Source organism: Desmodus rotundus, chromosome 4, assembly GCF_022682495.2.
Source record: "Desmodus rotundus isolate HL8 chromosome 4, HLdesRot8A.1, whole genome shotgun sequence".
Lineage (NCBI taxonomy): Eukaryota > Metazoa > Chordata > Mammalia > Chiroptera > Phyllostomidae > Desmodus > Desmodus rotundus.
In genome coordinates, this window is record NC_071390.1 from 3,401,595 (window position 1) to 3,422,051 (window position 20,457).

At 54.7% G+C, this 20,457-nt stretch overlaps 1 protein-coding gene across 3 annotated transcripts in view; it reads right to left on the bottom strand.

The window, feature by feature from the left end:
- DOCK1 (dedicator of cytokinesis 1) overlaps positions 1-20,457 on the bottom strand; it is a 374,752-nt gene that overhangs the window by 261,648 nt on the left and 92,647 nt on the right. For all 3 annotated transcript variants that reach the window (XM_053922126.2, XM_053922125.2, XM_053922127.2), the window contains exon 23: positions 13,119-13,227. In XM_053922126.2, coding sequence (XP_053778101.1) covers positions 13,119-13,227 — 109 coding nt within the window. The remainder of the gene's footprint in view (positions 1-13,118; positions 13,228-20,457) is intronic.

Below are 20,457 nucleotides of genomic sequence, written 5' to 3' on the forward strand. Positions count from 1 at the left end.
CTTTCGGCGGCCCCGCACTGAAGACTGGCTGTTAGAGACAGGCCTCCTCCGCGGGGCCCCTCCAGGGAGAACGTGCCCCTTTGGTTCCGAGGGGGGCCAGGAGCACCCCTGGGCCCCCAACACACAGCCCCCGCCCCCAGACAATGGGACACTTTCCAGGTGCGGTGGACACAGCACGGTGAAGAGAGGCTCAGCCTCTTGGATGGTAAATGCTAGTTCGAGTACAAAAGCAAACAGCACCAAACCCTGGCGTGTGGGGCTGGGGCGCGGGGGGAAGATGAGTAAAACCTCCGAAGTAGGGATGATGAATTTTCAAAAGACAAAATGCTATTCTTTTCAAGTTCCCACAGGAAATTCACAGCCCCACTGAGCATGCCGTTGGCGGTGGAAGGAGATTTGACCTCCTCCGTTGTGGACCCCTGGGGCCACCGGGTGGGAAGAAGAGTGGAGGTGGACCCGGGATGCACGGGGTGCCTGAAAAGATTCCACTCCACTGGGAAGTACCAGCATGAAGCCAGGGCCCTGATCTGGCTTACAGGGCGCGCCATCCCCCAAAGCCACCTCCTCCAGCTGGCGAGGTGGCTGGCCGCCCAGTCGGGCAGGAACGATCCCAGATTATGCGTAAGTGGGGTGTGATGAGACTTTGCTCTGCGGCACTCCACAGTGCCAAAAAACGAAGAGCTGCAGGAAAGATTTAAAATAGCACACTTCACGAATGTGAGGAGCTCCGATAACAGCCCTTGGAAAAGACTGACTACCACTCGCACATCCGCCGCTGGGTGACCGAAAGGGAGTTACCTCCCGATGCAGCACGTCCAGGCCTGCCCAAAGGAAGTCTCACTGGTGGTCACTGTCCACTCTAAAGAGGTGACCGTGGCGTCTCCAGAAGAAGGATCTCCAAGTGCAGAGGGAACCTCGGAAAGGTCTACACCCTTTCCCTGAGCTTCACAGACAGGGACAGGGAGATCTGGTGCGGTGACAGGTTTCTGCCTGAAAGCCCCCGGAGCTGCCTGCCGCGGCTCAGATTCCAGACAAGAGAATGGAAGAAATGCACTGGGACCTGGTGACAGGGACTGGTGAGCCACTGTCTTCCTTCCACAGGGGTGTGGGGCACGTGACGTAAGCTCCCGTCACAGTGGGGCCAGCTGCACAGGTCACCTTTGTGCATCTCGACGTACAGGAAATATACCTCGACTCAAAATTCAGCTTTTTGAAAAAGGGATAGTAAACAAAAATTTCTGAAGTACATTAAATGCTCCAAATAAAGACAAAGGTCGCCAGCGCGGGGAAACGACGGTGATATGCTGCCCCCACTGTGCTGCATGTAAACACGAAGAAGGAAGCGCAGGCCTCCGTGCCCACACCAGCCCACAGCGCACAGAATGCGGCCAAGCCCTCGGGCCCCAACAGGGCTGGTCCCTGCGTCCGGGGATGGATGGCCCACTGCAGAGGAAATACCTTGCCCCACGTCTCCCAGACCCTGACCCGGGGCTCCCTGCTCACCCTGCCCACCATCCCCCAAACAAGGCTTGGCAGCCTGCACGGCGTTGGCGAAGAGGAGGGTGCAGAGCCTCCAGGGCAGCCAAGAAGCACCGGGACCCCAGAAGTGAAGGAGGCAGCATGCAGGGGGCAGGGCTGCCGTCCCGTCACACGATGACTCAGCACACGTCCCATCCTCCACACACACTGGGAAAACAGCCGGTGTTTCCTCTGAACCCCTCTCCCACACATGGGCTGTCACTCTTACGTTTCATCCCACCTCTGCCGGGTCAGGGCACCCTGAGTGGAGAACAGCTGCCACCCCACATCCCTCGAGAGGCCCCCCTGCGTCCCCCACCCTAAGAAAGGGCTCCCAATGCCAATCACAAAATTCTGAAAGAGGACTCGCCAGGTACCAGGAAAGCTTTTTCAATTAAAGACATATTTTACTTAAAAAATGTAAATGAGAAAAGTTATCCCATGACAAAAATAAAAGCACTAGTAAAGAATTTCATGAGATAAAATTTCTAAAAACTCATGTAATTTTCATATGGAGAGACTCCCAGGGGAAAAGTCCATTTTCCTCCTATTTCCTCCCTGGGAGATCGTGTCCTTCTCTGAAAATGTAATTTTAAGACTAAAATGATAAACTCATCTCTTGCTCCTCAGTGAGCCACTCCAGGATGCCAGAGGCAGCTCTGTGACTGTCAGAGAACCCCCCCCCCACTTCTCAGCTCCGAGGTCCCGGGTGGGCCTGAGGCAGCCTGCTCCTCACCCCCTGCTCCCCACGCACGATGCCACTGCAGCCCCTGGGCCCCTATCTGCCCAGTGGCCCGGTCCAGGGCTGTGCCTTTCTCCACTCGTCCCTCAGGGCTCTGGGCCAGGGGTGAATCCACGGCCACCCTGTGAGTCTTGATACGCAGCTCTCGAGTGGTCCAAGCCAGGCTGTCTGCATGCGTGTCAGAAGTACTTATATGGTAAGCATATTTGTTAAGAAGTACTTATATGTTAAAACATTTTTCCCCCAAAAGAGTCCACCTGGCCATCCCCACGGAGGCAGCAGCTCCCTGCAATCTGCGCACACTCAGCACCTGCCTGCCTCCATCCTTGAAGGTCCACCAAAGGGAGCAGACGTCTTTGGGCGAGAAGGCAGATAGCGGGGTGGGGGGGTGTGCGGGAGTCTGTGCACAAGTCATGCACCCCAAGAGAAACAAGCAGAGAAACCCCAATGTGGAAGGGCCACCGGGAGGAGCGAAGGAAGGAGCAGGTGCTGAAGGGAGATGAGGAGGGGGCTGAGAGGACGCTGAGGCCAGGCCTGTCCCCCGCCAGGAGGGAACCAGGGAGACTGAGCGCACACCTGCAGAGACCCCTCCCCACACCAGCAGGGGGACTCTGCCTCAGGCCTGGAGCTCGAGGTCCCGGCTGAGGCCTGTACCGGAGCCCCGGCCTCTGGTTCTTCATGTTTCCTCAACGTGCCTTTGCTGGTCACTTGGTTGAGTCTCTTGGTGTCACCTGATGTCAGGTAGTTCTCAACTGATCAGCATCTCATCAGACAGTGATCTGACCCACCCAGCAGGTTTGTGTGTCCAGGAAAAGGTGTTGCCTCTTCACAGGGCACAATGTTCCACACAGGGGCGGGGGCGGGGGTGAGGGCGGGGGTCTGGCCATGCACTTATCACTGGCTTATTGTAAACACGCCATCCATAAAGTAACGAGGGGTTCAGGAGTGATCGTGACCGATGGGCTGACAGCACGGAACCCAAGTGGGAGATTTGCAAGCGTTCGTTTGCAATACTTTGTGTGGTTTTGTTACCTGTCTTCGAGAAGGCATCAAAATAAATAAAAACTTCATTTAAAAATAGTCCCACTACAGTTTCTGTTCGCTCAAGAGAGAGGCCACAGAAACTCTGACACAGGAAAGTTTTAGCAATGAATCGCAAAGAGCACTCAGCTCCCCACCCCAGCACCCAGCGCCTAGCGCCCAGCGCACTCCCACCCGGCCCTCGGCCCTGGGACTACCTCTCTGGCTGCAGAAGGAAAGGCGGGAAGGTAGTAAGGTAAGTACCTGACACTCCTGACCTAGACACGCCCAAAGGGGACATTTCAGGAAGGGCATCCTATCACCTGGAGCTAACCTACCACGTGCTGAGCCAGGGGTGCATCCTCAGGCCCAGCCTACTGACCTGGAAAAACCACGGCAGCGGCAAGGAGAAGGGGCCAGCTGGCTGACCACATAATCAGCGAGACGATCTCGGGGTGACAGACACACAAACCACTCCTCCGAAGGACACATCCGTGTTAACGCGTCGGCAGTGGTGACAGACGCAGGAACTGTGCCAAATGACCAGCCTGACAGAGGAATAGCATGTTCCCCATTTGAATAGAAAACGAGTCATTTAAAAGAAAGACGGGAAGACCTGACAGTCACCTGGCTTCTCAGACGTGGCACGTTAGCGTCTAATCTGGAATGGTGACCGCACAGAATGAGTCACGTCACAATGTCCTGGGATCCCAGGAAAATATCACTTTCAAAAACCAATGACTCTTTTCTTATGTTTGACCTCACCAGATGCTGGGACTGTTGTTCTTCCTGAACCGTGAAGCTGGAAAGAAGACAATGTGTGCTTAAAAAAAAACAGTGGCCCTAAGAATCAATCTCTGCACCCACAGGCTGCACAGGCAGGACCGAAACCTGCTGTTTTAATAAGATGTGCCTTTTATAGCCTTTTTCTTTGCCCTTTACTTCTTCCCAAACTCAATGCACCATACTGAATGTGTAGGATTTCTCAGGGGAGAGAAATAATTCTACTTGAATTATAAAAGTGTCACATCTGCAGCTTGCGGAGACGAATGCTGCTCGGCTTCTCGTCGGAATTATACTGCCTGGCTCTGCGTTCCAAAGGCAGCCGGCGCAGCGCACCAGCAGCACATCTGATGGATGCCGTGGGGACAGCAGTGGCCACAGAATGGGACATCGGGCCGCGCCTCCCTCCCAGGGCCCCTCTGCTCCTGGGACCATCCCTGAAAACACTCTGCTGTGACTTCCCCACTGCCCGAAGCCCCGATTCCCCCGCAGTAACGATTTGAGTGCTTTTGAAATTTGAATTCACATAAAGTCCGTGACTTCATCGATACACTCACAAAAACAATTTATTCCACCCTAAAGGTCTGCAGGCTAGTTTCAGTGAAATTCTGTAATCACTCTGCAACACTGCGGTGCAGATGATTTCTGAAGCTCGCGGAGGGACTAAGCCTGTCACTCACTTGCCCTGTGGCAGCACCAGCTGACGCGGTCTGCAGTAAAATTCGTCCCGGGGCCTAGGGAAGGCTGGGCTCCTCCCAGGCCTCAGCGTGGGGTGCCTGGCACGCCGGCCGGAACACCAACCCCAAATGAAGGCTTTAACTGCCCTTTCCATCTGCCCAGCCATCAGGGCCGGGGGACAACGGGGGCACCCACACGAGGTCATGGATGCACTTGGGCTTCAGCTCCGGGAACGAAGCTGTGCAAGTCCTCCTGTCAGCTGCTGCCAGCCCCTCCCTGCTCGCGGCAGGAGGAAGCCTCTCCTGCCCTGTACAACTTCCTCGAGTCTCCTCCTTGGAGAGAGACGCCTCCTGTCCAGGAAGACCCGTCAGGGTTCTTTGTGAGGACTGTGACAGCCTTGAAGAAAACGACAGTCACTCTTGTCCTCCAGGACTACAAACAATGAGAAAACGGCACGCCTCTGACCACAGCGGCCTCCTTCCCCTCAAATAGGAAGAAGAAACGGAGCCCAGTGTGAGGTTACGCTTTCACGCCTGGACCGGACACAGCCAGCCTCCGTCGGGCTGAACTCCCCATCACACGCACCCATGACTCTCCTTTGTGAAGCTAATGTGAGTTGGGTTCAGGTGACTAGAGGACCGTAGCGTCACAGTAAGACCGGACGCCAGCAGCGGCAGTCCCCGGGCTTTGAGCTCCTTCAATATTGTGCTGTGTCTGCCGCGTCTCCTGCCTCAGAACCCGCTTGCCCGTGTCCCCCAGGTAACGTGCCAGGACTTCGACTGAGATGGCACTGAATGTATAGATCGGGGTGGAAAGAACTGACCTCTTGACAATACTGAGTCTCCTTATCCATAAGATGAAAGTATCTATTTATTTAGATGCTACTAGAGGTTTATGCAACTTGTCATCAGGTGGCCTCAATCCACGGAAACTCAAAACAGGAGAAGAGCCCACAACAGCCTATGGGAGGTGCATGTGTAAATACCCCTCCTCAAGGGGGTGCACGTGAGCCTTCGCGCATCCCAGCCGACGGCACCCTGTTCACCCGAGAAGACCCTGGTTGGCTGGTCAAGCTGTTGGAGACCCGCAGGAGCCCCTCATCTTTCCTAGAACTTGCTCGGAAGGGGCTGCACAGGGCAGCTGCCATCTGAAGAGCCCAGGAAAAAAGCCGCTGGACGTGGGCATAAATGTTGCCATCAACGACTCAGCCACTAAAACGCAGACTTTGCGTGGTAATGTTTCCTGTCCATGCCTTTAGAAAGCTTTCTCATTATTACTTTTAACAGACGCCACAGCGGCACTGGGAGGATAACAAGAGATTACCAGCATCAAAGGCTTTGAGGTCTGAGAGGGCGGCGCAGATACGAGGGATTAGGGTTATGTCCGGCTCACCACCATCTGGACAGAAGCCGCTGGCCAGTTCTCTCCAAACTCTCGGGAAGCTTCCACCGCGTTACATAACCATGCCTCCCACCAGCAGCCACCAGCCCGTGGCAGCGCTAAGGAGGCTTCGGACAGGGGGCGGAAACTGGACACAGTCCAAAGGTCGTCAGAAAATGACGACAGGTCCTAAGAGATGGTCATGTGGTTGGAAATGGCAGGTGGATACCCGTGGAGAGGACGCCCAGAATGGGTGACAAGCACTCAGGAAGGACACAGCAGCTGCACAGGGACAGGTTTCCTGCGGCAGCGACGTGGTGGAGGTTCTAACTCGAGTGCCCCGTCTCAGGAGGCACTCACCCTCTGCACCTACACTCTGGACCATCTTCGCCCATTTCCGAGAAGGTCTTCACCACCCAGTTGCTCTAGCCAAAGACCGAGAGGTGGTCGTGACCCCTTCCTTCCCCTTCCTCCCCTCCCATGCCAGACCCACCTCCATGGCCTGTGAGTCACACCAACAAGTCTGTCTACCCAAAACCCATCACGGAGAGCACAGCCAGCCCCTGGTCCTCAGCCGGGCAGATGCTGGCCCTGGCCCACCCCAGGCACACCTGGCAATGTCGAGACATTTCCGGTTGTCGCACTGGGGTACTGCTCGTGCATAAAGCCCAGGGGCTCCGCTGAGCACTGTTGGCAGTGCCCATGACCACACACCGCCCGCCCAAATGCCGACAGTACCACGCTGGGGACCCCGGCTCTAGCCCCCGTGCCACGGTCCCTCACCTGGATTCCATAAGAGCCTCTCACCCCACGGCTTCCCCTCAGTCTCCCCATCCATCCTGCAGATGGCAGCCCAAACAACCCTGGAGAAGCCAACTCGGACCTGACCAAGCTCACTCCAGTGGCTTCCACGGACCCTGAGCAGGCCCGCAGGCCCGCAGGCTCCGCCCTCTATGCCTACACCTGCCTCTCCACTCTCTCCCCAGTCCTGGTGTAGCCGCTGCCCACTACCTGCTGTCCAGCCTCAACCACGGATCTTTTTGTCATTCCTGAAACCAACAAACACCCCGGCTGCTGCCTCTACCTGGAGTCCCCCCACCTCATGCTTTCTTGATGTAACTCCTCAACACCTTCCTTGAACCCCAAACTGTTGCCAGGTCCCCGATCCCCTGACACACCTCTGCACCCAGGGAGGTGTGAGAAGTGCAGGTCCGCAGCTCACCTGGGGCACCTGGACCCAAGCCCGCTTCCTCTCTGGCCCTGCTTCAAGCACTGGCCCGGGACCCTTTGCCATCCATGCCGATGTCCTCGTCGACTCCCAGTGCAGGCTGAGTGGTGTCCCAGGACAGCCGCGTTCAGGGCCTAACCCCAGGCCCCTGGGAGAGTGTCCTAGTGTGGACACAGGGTCTACGGGGTTGTGACCAAGTCACGTCAGGTCACAGGAGAACAGCAAATGAAGACAGACACGGAGACAGGAGTGAGGTCTCCGTCAGCCCAGGAGCACCGAGGGCTGCTGGCCACTGCAGGGCACAAGGAGGAGGGCCCGGAACAGAGCCCTTCTGAAGTGCGCGGTCAGGGACTACAAGCCTGTGTCCCCCCAGTTTGGCATGACGACAGCCTACCGCCCAGAGTGGTGGAGTCAGGAGGAAGGGCCTTCGGGAAGTGAGTAGAGTTAAATGAGGTCACAGGCTGGGGCCGGGTGCTCTCACGTCCTTGTAAGGACCATGAGAGAGCTTGCTTCCCGACTGCTCTCTGCCACACGAGGGCGAAATGAGAGCTTGGCCATCTGCACCCCAGAAAGGGTCCTCGCCAGAACCCAACCGTGCTGGCGCCCCGATCTAGGACCCCAGCCTCAGGAACTGTGAGAAGTAAATGTCCGCTCTTTATACGCTCCCGTCTGCAGTGCTCTGTGATCCCAGCCCCAAGCTGACGGAGACGCGCACCCCGAAGCAGCTGTGGGTGGACTCGTCTGGAAGAAGCTACTCGGCGTGTGGCATTTGTCCCAGCTCTCCCAGGGGGCTGTCACTCCTTCCAAGCTTGGCTTGGTCCCTTTGCTTCCTGAAGTCTGGCCCTTCCTCTGCTCTCTGTGTTAGCAGAAGAACTCTCCAGAAGGATCGGCCGGTTGCTGATTCTCACTTCTCCTGAGCTGCCAGCCCGCTCAGCTGTCAGGCGTTCTGGCTGGACAAGCCTCCCCCGTAGATGCTGTGGCCTGGAAGAGCGCCATCCCTGCCACCTCCTCCTGGTCGGCTCCGGGGAGGAGAGGCTGGCCAGTGAAGCCCTGGCTGGAGTCAAAGTCCTCCCTGGGTCGGTGAGCACCCCCACAGCACCCCCACCCCCACCGGTCCGGGACGAGGAGAAAGGCAGGAAGTGAAGGAAGTGCTGAGCTGCTCGCCCTCGGCACGCCTTGGTGGCTCTGACACCCCCCAGTCTCTTTAAACTGTGTGCTGGTGGACGGTGGTCCCCACGCCCCACAGGCCGGCCTCTTCCGTGCCCCGGCAGTCTGGGCTCAAGGTGGGGGGCTCGGCAGGGCTCTTATTACCCGGCCTGACTTGGCCGCTGGTCCCACACCAGCAGAAGCTGAGGTGATGTGAGCAGAGAAATGGCTTCCGAGGGCGGCCTGCCTCCCCAGCCACACGAGGCTGCAGCAGCCTCCCTGCGTCCCACCCAGCGTAGAACAAAACGGCATCGCGGACAGAACCAGGGCTCTGTGGCTTCAAGGCCAGGCAGTCGCATTGCACACAACACCCAGAGGGGACCCCTGATCCAGGGGGAGGCTCACAGCCCTGGCCGTGACCTTCACAGCACTTCAGAGCCCCGGCCAACCTGACAGCCCCAGCCGACCAGGCAGCGCTGGGCCCACCGCACAGAGAGGGGTCAGCCAAGGCGGCTCACGGAAATGAACATGAGAAACGGTCTCAGTGCCTGGGAACCGAGAACATGCTAAATGAGGCATGACAGCAGCCACGAGGCAGCAGGTGACCTGACAAACTACGCTCTGGGAAATGCTAAGGGACAGAGGAACACCTACGTGGGAACTAGAAGTTGCTACCATACGTTGAAGTGAACACACATCCATTGATACGCTGTAAATCGGCTCCCGGTCACCACGCACCTGTAGGTCCCACAGACACAGGAGACGACCCGGAGCAGAACGAGCAGACACTTCCACGGACCAAATGCACACCGCGTAACCTCTAGGGACGGAGATGACAAGAAATCCTTCTGTTTCTTAATTCAACTGTGGTACTTCCACTTTTCTAACAAGATCCCCTATCATATTTAAAACTGAGGGCAGGCACACAGTAAATGCCTGTTGCGTTTGAGGTCCCCAGCAAGACTTCACAGCCCCAGGAACACCGACGGCAGTCGTGAGAGGGGTCAGCAGGACCGGGGACAGGGATGCAGCCGTGAGTGAGCCCGACGTTGGTCAGAAGTTACCTGTGACACCCGATTCCCTCCCCGGCAAGGAAATCCTTGTATTATTTCGGATCCTTATTTGTCATTGTGCCTAAAGCATTCAGACCATTTTTCCTGAGGACGAAAAAGGAATTCTAAACTTACAGACCTAGGAGGGGCAGTGCTCCAGGTGGTGGCTTAGAAAGAGTCAAAAAGCAATGGAAACTGGTAAGGAAGAATCTGGGATACAATATAAGGCGAATAAGTATAATATCATTTCAAGTCAGGATATTATTTTTATGGAAATAAAAGTCGCACTTCCCAGTGGGCCAAACTCAGCCAACAGCTGCATTTTTGTGATTATAATACAGCTCGTTTCCAACGCAGGCCCTTCCGGTGATGATGAGACAGAAGTGGCCCCCCGAGATGGTGAGAATGGGAGAGGCAGGAAAGCCAGCACCCCCAGGATGCCCCCCCCAGGAGGAAGCCAAACCCTCACCATCTGGGTGCCAAGCTCAGCTGCGGGGGTGGGGGGAGGGGTCCTCAAATTCAATCACGCTTCTCCTGGGTCTGATCCACTTGCCTGCAAGGTGATCTCTGAGTGCCAGGGGCCCAGAGCTTTGCAAGGCAAGGGGCAGACGCCGGAAACTAATAACATTTACCCACCAAACGGAACTGGAGAACCAGTGGAAGAAAATCTAAGGCGTGGTTAAGAGCTGTGTTTCTCAAATGTGGGCTGAGACACATCTGCTGTCAGGAAGTAAAGAGAGCGCCTGCGACCAGTAATATTTTAGTGAGATACAGGCGTTCAGACTAGGCCAAAAGATGTTTAGAATAGAACAAAAAATGCCAAGTGCATCACACGGAACAAAGGTAAGAATGTACACAAAGGAACAAAGGTAAGAATGTACACAAAGGAACAAAGGTAAGAATGTACACACACACACAGACACAGACACACAGCAAGAATCAATCTCTTACTGAAGATCACGGCCAGAGTTTGCCTCTACAGAAAACTCCGGACTTCTCAGCCGCGGGCGGAACAGGAGACTCCATTTATGTCACCGGACGGTGTTCGGGGGATCACCCCACCAAGCTGGCAGTGACTGTGGCTTTCAGTGACAGCTCTGCCTGTGACAGTTCTGACTAGGAAGACCCAAAGGCCCCACATCCAACTTTGCAAGACACAGGAGGTCCAGGAACAGCCACCTGCTGCCAACACAGTGGGGCCGTCCCCAAGGTCCTGGCCCCAGGAAGCCTTCAGGACCAGCCCACCTAACTCCCTCCCACCCCCTCGGGACTCGCCCAGTCCGTCTGGAATGCAGTCTCAGCTTTGTGACTGCTGCACAAACCAGCACAAACCATGTCCACTCGGCTGGAAAGCTCCATAAGGGGTGCCGTTTCCGTCCTTACATCCTGCCCAGGGGTGCTGTCCACCGAGGTGGGCAACAAGTACAGCCCAGTCCCCGAACATCACAGGATGGCTGGCACTTAGCAGCTCTCTGGGGGAGCTGGACGGAACAGTGTGGCCATGAACCTGCCAGCAGATATGGAAATCACTGCTCCGCTCCGTCCTGGCTGAATGAGGACAGCACTCCCCACTTGGACACCGCGGCTCCCCCATCACTGGCCGAGGAGATGCCCAGCCTTCACACCCAGCGGGTCTGCTCGCTCACATTAAATGACTGGTAAAACACTGCCACTAAGGCCCACGGAAAGCAGCCACGCTGACAACTCGAGTGTGGTGCCATGTGTGCTGAAGCGAATGATCAGCTAAAACTCCTCTTGGCTCTCCCTTCATTCAAGCGTAAGACGCAGTGGCCGAAGCAGGCCTCCAGGGTGGGTGTGAGGTAGGGCTTCAGCTTGGAGAAGGTGACTGGCGACAGGGGGCTGGCTCTCTGGGGCATGGCGGCCACCCCCATCCCCCAAAGGTCACCCCCAATAAAGCCCAGAAGGTAGCAGAGCCTGCTGATGTCCAGGTCTCCAACGAGGGCTCACAGCCACAAGGGCTACCCTCTGGGGAGCGACGCTTCGCCCCTAGGAAACGCCAGTCTGTTCCTGTTCTCAGTAACGTGGTTCATAGGTGTGTGTCCATTTCAACAGAGCCAAACTTAAAGGGGGAAAACACCACAGAAACCAGGGACCCACGATGGGAACCCTCATCTCAGAAGTGGAGAGAACACTGATTGTGAGAGAACAAAACACAAAATGGGCAGCGAGGAGGCGACGTTTCCAGTAAAACTCAGTCACCCGCGTCACAGGTGTGCGGGTGGCACCGAGGCACCGACGTTGCGGGGGTCACTCGTGTCTTACGATGAGCCGCCCACGGGAGGAGTTGACACGAAGGGAAGTGGGAAGACCCAAGCCAAGCCCAACCAAATTTCATGACATGAGAATATATTTAGAGATCTAAAATTACTTCTGGGCTCCAAACTTCCTGTGATTTCTGTCTATTCTTACACTTCCCATGTGTGTTTTCCTAAAATGCCGCAGGAGTTAGGAGCAAAGGTACTAAGCGCACCGCTGATTTTAACCTTGGAACAAGCAGGTGGCTTTGGGCAACAGCAAGTTGCCAAAGCAGAGAACCTCAAGCTTTGCTGAGCTTTGTCCCCTGCGGCTTCGTCCGCCGACCAGCAGTCTGCAACAAGCCCACAGGAAGACGGGGAAATCACACTGAGAAGGCAACAGCTCTGCCCGGCACTGCGCCAGCTCAGCGGGCAAGCGGCACCGGGCGAGATCCACGTGTAGTTGCACCGGTTCCTAGTCCCAGTGACCAGGAGACACACCTGGGCATCCCTGCGCCAGAGAGAGGTAAGCTCTCAAGCGGGGCAAGCGCTTCCCCACAAACTGGTAAGACGATAGGGCATTTTCTGAAACAACACCTTAAAAGAACACTGAAAGGGGAAGGTAGGAACAGAGACAGCTGCCGGGAGGTGCCAGGGGAAGGGGCCAGGTTATCCCGTGGAAGACGCTCCTCCTTTGCGGGAGTCAGCAGGGGCAGCCACCTGCTGGCAGCACAGCCTGCACACTCCTTCCGCAGGGAGTCTGCCGCAGCAAGGGCGGCGTACGGGATGTAGGCCCTGAAGAACGCCCAGGCCCCGGGGAGATGGAGGCATCCTTCTTCCCCAGGGCAACAGGGTGGGAACAGCGGGAACAGGGGCGCACGACCCCTCGCTCTGCTGCGCAGGTGTAAGCTGCACTGAAGGCCGCAGATGTGCACCGTGTGCTGGGCTGAGCCTGAGGCCTGACAGATGCTGGGGGCACAGCTGCCCGGATTCTGACCACCTGACTGCACTAGTCCCACCGGCTTCCCCACGGGCACAGAGAGCGAGTTCAGAACCTCTGGGGCCGCGGGGCAAACACACAGCAACATCGGGGTTCCAGAGCCCTGCAGGGGACGGACAGCCCCCCTGCCCTGCGCAGCGAGCATGGCCAGGTTCTCCGCAAAGAAGAGGCCCCCATGGCCAGGCCCCAATGCGGGGCCTGCCGCCCAAGTGCCGAGAGCGCATGACGCGCGGCCCAGCCCTCTCCCAGCTGGCACGGAGCCCTGCGGCTACCCACGGCCTTGGGCGCATCTGGAGCTCGAGAAGGGCCTGCCTACCTTCACCCGGACGGTCTGGTCGGACACGCTGCTCATCATGGTGCTGATGGACCGGAACAGCTGCAGGAGCGACTCCCTGAAGTCCGCCTCGCCCTTGTTCTCGTAGAGCCTGCGAAGAACAAGAGTGCGCTGGGGGCCGGCCACAGCCAGGCGCACGCGGCGTCCGGCTCCCTCCGCCACGGACCTGGGACGGGCCTTTGGGGGGCACGTGAGATTGTGAGCGGTTTCAGGGTCTCTGAAATATGGGGGGAGGGCTTGGAAGTCGCCTTGCTCTGCCCACCCCCCGCCGCAGCCCACAGAGACACGCCCCCGCCTCAGAGAAGCTGAATTTTTAATCCTACTCCGTTTCGGTTTTCACGTTGTAACGCAGCGCGTTTTATAAGTCCGAAAAATGCAGCAACGTCTGGAAAGGGAGGGAAGGAGGTGAAAGGAGAAGAAGCCAAAGGTGAAGGAAGGAAGGAGAAATTCAGCTTTAATTCGACCCCACAGAAATGACATCACTGATACTTTGGTGTACTTCCTGACAGTATTTTTAAACCTCTAATATCACATGATTTGATACTGAGTCACAAAGACACTTCATCACCTAAATTTAACATAATCTTACAACCACTTGAAAATGATGTCATAAACTCAAAACTACTTTAGAGAAACGGTACTGTATGAATTTGTTCACCACGGAAGCGGTGCCAATGAGAGGACTTCCGAGGGGCGGACCATGCTCAACAACTGGGTAACGAGGAAGTAGCGCATGAGATCCATGTATGCAAATACATATTGCTAATTGTAGATAAGTTCCAGCTATGAATTATTGATTAGCTGTTACTTCAAGATGCTGTTACGAAGACGCAATGCATTTGCATTTTAAAATCTTGCAACTCAGATGCTTTATTAATATAGACTAGTTTTCTGCCTAATTTTAAGAGTATACCATACCTGAAAACTTATGTACAAAGGAAAATTTTGTAAACTAAGTGATAATTAATTACCCTAGAGGTGATTTTATATTTAAATAACTTCCACTATGAAGCAACAAATTCTGTCTAAAATGGGAAATTGCAACGTTGTGTATCTGTTTTGTAAAGGCTTTTCAAATAGGGGTTGGCTTCAGTGGAGTGGAAAGGAAAACCTCTGTAAAGCAGAGTGGAGTTCTATCAGTCCCCAGGGACAATGATTGGTGTTTGGAAAAGGCCAGGGAGCGGGGGCCCCGACCACAGTGCAGACTCCGTGCTGAAAACCCTGGAGAACCAGAGGCAAACTAATGCAGACGGAGGCCCAGGGAGGCCCACAAGGAGGCCGACAGCCCGGACGCAGAGCAGGCTCCACAGGGGAAGGGGGTCACCCCCTGTTCTCTGCCTACAAGGGGAAGGACGAGTCACCTAAAAGAAGGGCATGACATCTGGAGCTTTTACACTTTTACACACACACAGTCCTGCACTCAAGCATCAACTACTGGGCACAGCACGAGACCAAACCAACGGCCCTATCCAAGAAAAGAAGCCAACAGAAACAGACCCACAGGCGACCAAGATACTGCAGTTAGCTAACAAGAATGCCAAATAAATGTAATTATTATATTATGTTAAAGTAAAGAGGAAAAGGTAGAAAAAGGGAAAGATAGAAATATGGAAAAATAGATGGAGAGAATAGAAGGTTAGTTGGAAAATTTTAGTAGAGAAAATATCAAGTGAAAATTCTAAAACTAGAAAACATAGTATCTAAAATTCAGAGCGCATTATACGGGTTACATTTAGATTAGACCGAGCAAAAGGTGGGATGAATGAAACGGAAACCCATCACCAGGAACACAGACAAACGCTGAGATGGAAAATGCCGGTGTCGCGGGTGCGTGGGGAACAGTATCCGAAATCCAAGTCATTGCATTTCAGATGAAAACGAGAGATGCGAGGGAGCCAGTGGGACTTTAGCATGGAGAACGGCCGTGAGCTTTCCAATATTGATAAAAGACATCAATCCAAGGTTCAAGAAGCTCGGAAAATCCAGCATGGTGAGGCAGGTTCGTAAGAAACTGGGAGATTCCCTGGCTGTGGAATGAGGAACCTGAGACAAGAGGCTGAACCAAAGAGCAGAACAAGCGAGCAGCTCACAGCCAGCTGACCCTCCCTAACCGAAGACATGGGTGGGCGATGGTTCCAATCACCTTAGTCAGGGAGACCGATAACAAAGCAAACGAGCCAGCAAAAATTAGAGCGAGAGTAACAATCTGAGAAGCGAAACTAACCAGAGACCACCCCCCCATCAGACCATCACCATAATGAAAACTGACACCACAAGTAGGAGGGGCCTGGGACCGACTCCGTGACACCTCAGGAAGGGACCGAGTTAGAAACAGAACCCTCCCAACCAGAAGGCAGAGTCAGAATTTGGGGCCACAAAGCTTGGAGACAGCCGCCCCCCGGGAAACACATCAAGTCCCAAGAACTAACTGACCACAGCCACTGGGCCCTGCTCTTCTCACGTCTTTACAGTGGCCCCCTGGCCTCTTTCTTTTTCTCCACCTGAATAAAACTCACTTCGTTCTCACTCCGATTTGCCCTTGAAACCTCTCCTGGGCAAATCAAGAACCTGGAGGTCGTCTGACACGACAGAGGTCCCGGATTGTGCGGCACAGGGCCGGCCCCCGTGCCAAAGCGGTCTGCTACCAGCAGGGTAAATAAAAAACAAAGTATTCCTATGCAATCCATAGTGAAACTGCCATTGACCACAGAAAGTGAGCGAAACTGTAAACGCGGCTCCAGAAAATGAAAAACGCCATTCCTGTCTAAGAGGCAACAGTAGGTCTGAGAGCGGACGTCTCACCACAAATTACGGAACGCAAAAGAAGGCGGAACAACATCTGGGGAAGAAAACAACTGGCCCTCCAGAACTGCACAGGAAGTGGGATATCCTCCGGACGCCAAGAGGAAACAGACGGTGTGAAGCGCCTTTCTGTAACAAAGGGAGGTGTCCCGAGGCTCACCTCTTGGTTTCCGTGGGTTAAAGCAAAGAGTCCCTAGACTGGCCCACGGGGAGGTGGAAGGAGAGGAAGCCAGAGGAGGTCCATGCCTCCACAGATGAGTAAACCCCAGTCCTGTTGTAAGTACTCATTAACAAGGAATGACAAGATCTTTATCTACAACCTACATCTTCGTTTTGTTACCCAGGGAAATAACAGCAGAATGACAGACCTGTGGCAACTTATTCACGATCAATAACTAATTAGGCACAACGCTGACACCAGACAACCGGCAAAACCTTCACAAAGCGTGGAGACACGAGGGCAGCGCAGCGATAACGAGCTTTGGTAATTCCATTCCGAAGGTCTGATCAGACGCCTGTGTTTGCCTGCTCTCTAGTTAATGTGCTCCGCCCACGCTGAAAACCCAGGCAAACAGAAACCCCCGCCAGAAGAGCTCCCCCCCACCCCGCTGTCAGGAATCTGTCCGGGGTTCCCCAGGAACCAAGCATCTTTGGGCCAGAGCTTTAAATCTGCTGTTCTCATTGCAAACAAAACGACCTTTCTGAACAAAACAACGGGTATGGATGTGCTCAGCGAGAAGGCGGGCAGGTAACAATGATAAGCTTCCATATCTTCACCTCCCAAGTTTCACCTCTTTGTTCTCCAGAAGGATAATTACGACTGTCAGTTACCCTGGAATTTCACAGAGCTACTACATTCTGTGGAAATACAGCAGACCGCTTTGAAAGAAGAAAAAGGGAAACAGACCTCCAAAGTTTATTCAAAAAGAAAAACGCCCTTGTCAATTCCAGCTGTGAACACAGCTGTTTCCTTCCGAGGTACAAAACTTGCCAAGACAAGGAGAGTCCTGGACCCTTCCCTCCCCCACCGCTGCAGACACCACACCAGGGCCTCGTCGGGGACCAGACGGGTGGACATCTGCTAAGGGCACAGGGCCACTTTCCCTTTGGCAGCCTAGACAAAACAGGAGTCTCCTTTCACCCAGAACGAATGTCCTTGCTATCCCAGATGAAGCGCCCCTGAATGGTGGGGCCGGGGAGCGGGGCGCCGGCTGAAGACAACAGGACATGGGCAAAGTCTCTGGCCCTGTCGTCTGTGATTTTAAGGCCACAGTTTCTTGACTGCAGAATCCCTGAGATACTGAACTTCCGCTCAGCAGACTCAGACTGCAGATTCAAACGTAAGAAGCGGCATCCTCTCTGCACAGTGTGGCCACACCTGTGTTCTGGGCATCGTCGGAAGCATCCGCCCCCCGGTGCACTCCGGAAGTACCGAAGGCAGCCGAGGGGCACCTTCAGGAAATGTGTGGAGAAAAAAGTGAGATTGGTGAATGACTCAAGTCTGGGGTACAGTCAGGGCTCCAAAGCTCACGACTTACGGAGCAAGGAAGGAGCAAGGGAGGGAGGGAGGGAGCCCACCCATCAACACCCCCAGGGCCCCTACCCTACAGCACCCACTCAAATGAGGTCAGGAACCCCAACACGGGGTGCTAGGAGGCTGAGCAAACCTCACTGCCCGTGGCTGCTTCTTGTTCTGACAACTTTGTCCTTTTTGTCCTCTGGGAGGAGGGGACACTGTCTGTTTGGGATCAGGCCTGCCTCCTGCCAGGGCCATTGCGGGACAGAGGCTGGCACCAGGGCCACAGTCGGGCCCGCAGCCTGCTGCCAGGCCTGAGAACAGAGGCCGTCCTCGGGAGGCCAGATACACAGCACATCCTGGGTGCCGGACACGGGTCTGCTGGGCGTCTCACTCCCGCGGGTCACTTGGGACTCCAACGATGTGAAGCCTGAGGTGCTCAGTGTGGGGAGCCTCTGGGATTGCCTCGCAAGCTCATGGGGAAGGGAAGACTCTGAGAAGCCAGTAACCCCGACTACATGAGGGACGCAGTAAGCTGTCCGGCAACAGAAATTCTGGGTGAGAAGAACGAGGAAGGAAGTGCTAATTGCCCATCCGACATCTATGTACTACCGTACGCACTCACTGCTTTATTTAAGAAACTCTGATTTTGTTGAAAGCAGCCGTAAGCCCATCTAAAAATCCTTTCCAAAGTCCTCCACAGCTGGGGTGCGCATGTGACACACTGCTGGATGATGACACAAAAGCACGTGACTCTGTAGGGACTGGGGAAAGCTCTTTAAAAGAAGAGAGGCTGGGAGAGCCCTTCACCCTTCACCTTGCCCTCTCCGCTGCCAGGAACGCAGTCCTGATGCCAGGAGGGGCAGGAGCCCCTTTGGGGCCATGAGGGAAAAGAAAGACCCTCAGGATGGTGGGCGGGAAGATAAAGGGGACCAAGGACATGAGGACAGCACAGGGTAAGGGCATGAGCTCCAGACTCCTTCCTCTGGGAGGAAGGGAGGGAGGGAGGAAATGAGGGAGGGAGGGAAGGAGGGAAGGGAGGAAGGGAGGAGGAGGAAAACCTCATCTGGTAAAGGTTCTAGGCTTTTCTGTGACAGGCACCCAGCCATATTCCTCATCACTATACGGTCAAACTCAAGACCTTGCATCGTATTTCTAATGCCACGTGTGTGCCGAGAGGGAAGGAGGTTAAGGAGACAGACGTTGTTTGCACCTGGTCTGCTCGGGTTGCCCGGTCTTTTCCAAGCAGCGTGGTTTCGTGCGAGATCTTAGCGTTTACTGCAACGGCAGGAACACGCTCGAGGCCCGCGCATGCTGCTTCTGCTTACTGATCTCTGAGTGAGAGGGAACATCGGCAAAGTGCTCAGAAAGGGGACAAGCGTCAGCCCACCCCCGATTCAATGTCACATTGATCACAAACTGTCCAAGGTCATTTCTTCAAACCAAACAAGGCCAAATCAGTCACATGCCACCCAACTGTTCCAGTTTTTCAAGTTATCCTCACACCTGAGTGTAGCTTTTGGTTTAGTGTAATTGAAGATTAAAAATTATTGTGGAAACGGGACCCCGACTGGTGTGGCTCAGTGGATTGAGCACCAGCCTGTGAACCAAAGGGTTGCCAGTTTGATTCCCAGTCAGGGCACATGCCTGGGTTTCAGGCCAGGTCCCCAGCAGGGGTGCCCGGGAGGCAACTACACATTGGTGTTTCTCTCCTTCTTTCTCCCCCTCTTCCCCCCTCTCTAAAAAATAAATAAATGAAATCTTTAAAAAAAGATTACTAGGGAAATAGACACCAGCAAGATTGAGAGTGGCAAGTTCATTTCAATAGAACTAATTTTATGGAAGAAAATAAAATATAGGAAAACACAACCTTTCACTTCTGAGAGTGACAAAATCAATGGCTTTGACCCTTAAGGAAAGAGAAGGCTTCGGTCCATATCGAGGTTCATTCCTACCTGTAATAAACACAATAAAACATGTGTCTTTGACACTCCAGCCGAGGATCAGAGTCCAGTGCCCTCAAGCCTTGAGCCTTCGTCCGCAACAGTGCGGTCTCACAATTACTGCTTTCGTCTCGAGAACACCAGCGGAACGAGAGCAGTGGATCCTCTGGCCAGTGACACGGGGACTGCAGTCGCTGATGGGTGGGCACACCCCTGTGTGCTACGTCATAGTTCCACACGGGTGAACAACGTACGTGTCCCTTCAGCTTTCTGCGAGCATGGTGCACACGAGATTGGATTTCGAATACCTTCACCCTCCCCTGGGTCCCTCTGGAGAAGGCTCCCTTAGGCAAACAAAGATCCCATCCAGAGGAAATAGGCAGGCACTAAAGGGGGGCCACATCGGCTCAAGCCCCAGTGTCCCAGTATTTGCTGATGTTTCCAGAGTGCCATACTTGTAAAAGGTGACACGGGCTGTCTAATTCTGAGGGATGCTGGTCCATGAACTCTACCTCCACATTTAGAACTCACTAGGAAAACATCGAACCTCAAAGAACTGACGTGCACAAACGTCACTCCCGCATGCCACCCGAAGCCATGTCCTCCAAAGGAAATAAGCCAGGTGAGTCAGCTCCAGCACCCGGCTCGGCCACCTTCTTCCCACACCACTGCATCGCAGGTCGCTGCTGCAGGCCAGCTGCAAGTTCTTTTCGCTTTAGCACACCTCTTAATCTACAGAGACTCCAATATCGATGTTCTCTAGACACGGCGCAGGCGACCGTGCACTCATTCACTCTATAGAGTTCCAAACCAGTTCCCAAACCCATCCAGACAGCACATAAAACGCCCCTGAACTAAAGCCACTGAGTGTCCACCCAACCCAACACCTTCCTGCCTGGGAATGCATCTCCGGAAAGGACGCCGTGGCTGAAGGAAGGAGAGGGGAGAAGCCTGCTGTCCAGCCTCCCAAGCGAGGCCATTTGACGTGGGTGGCTTTTCCCTGTGGTGGCTGTTTGTCTTCATTCTGTGCATCCTTTTCGCGCTATTTGACACATAGAGG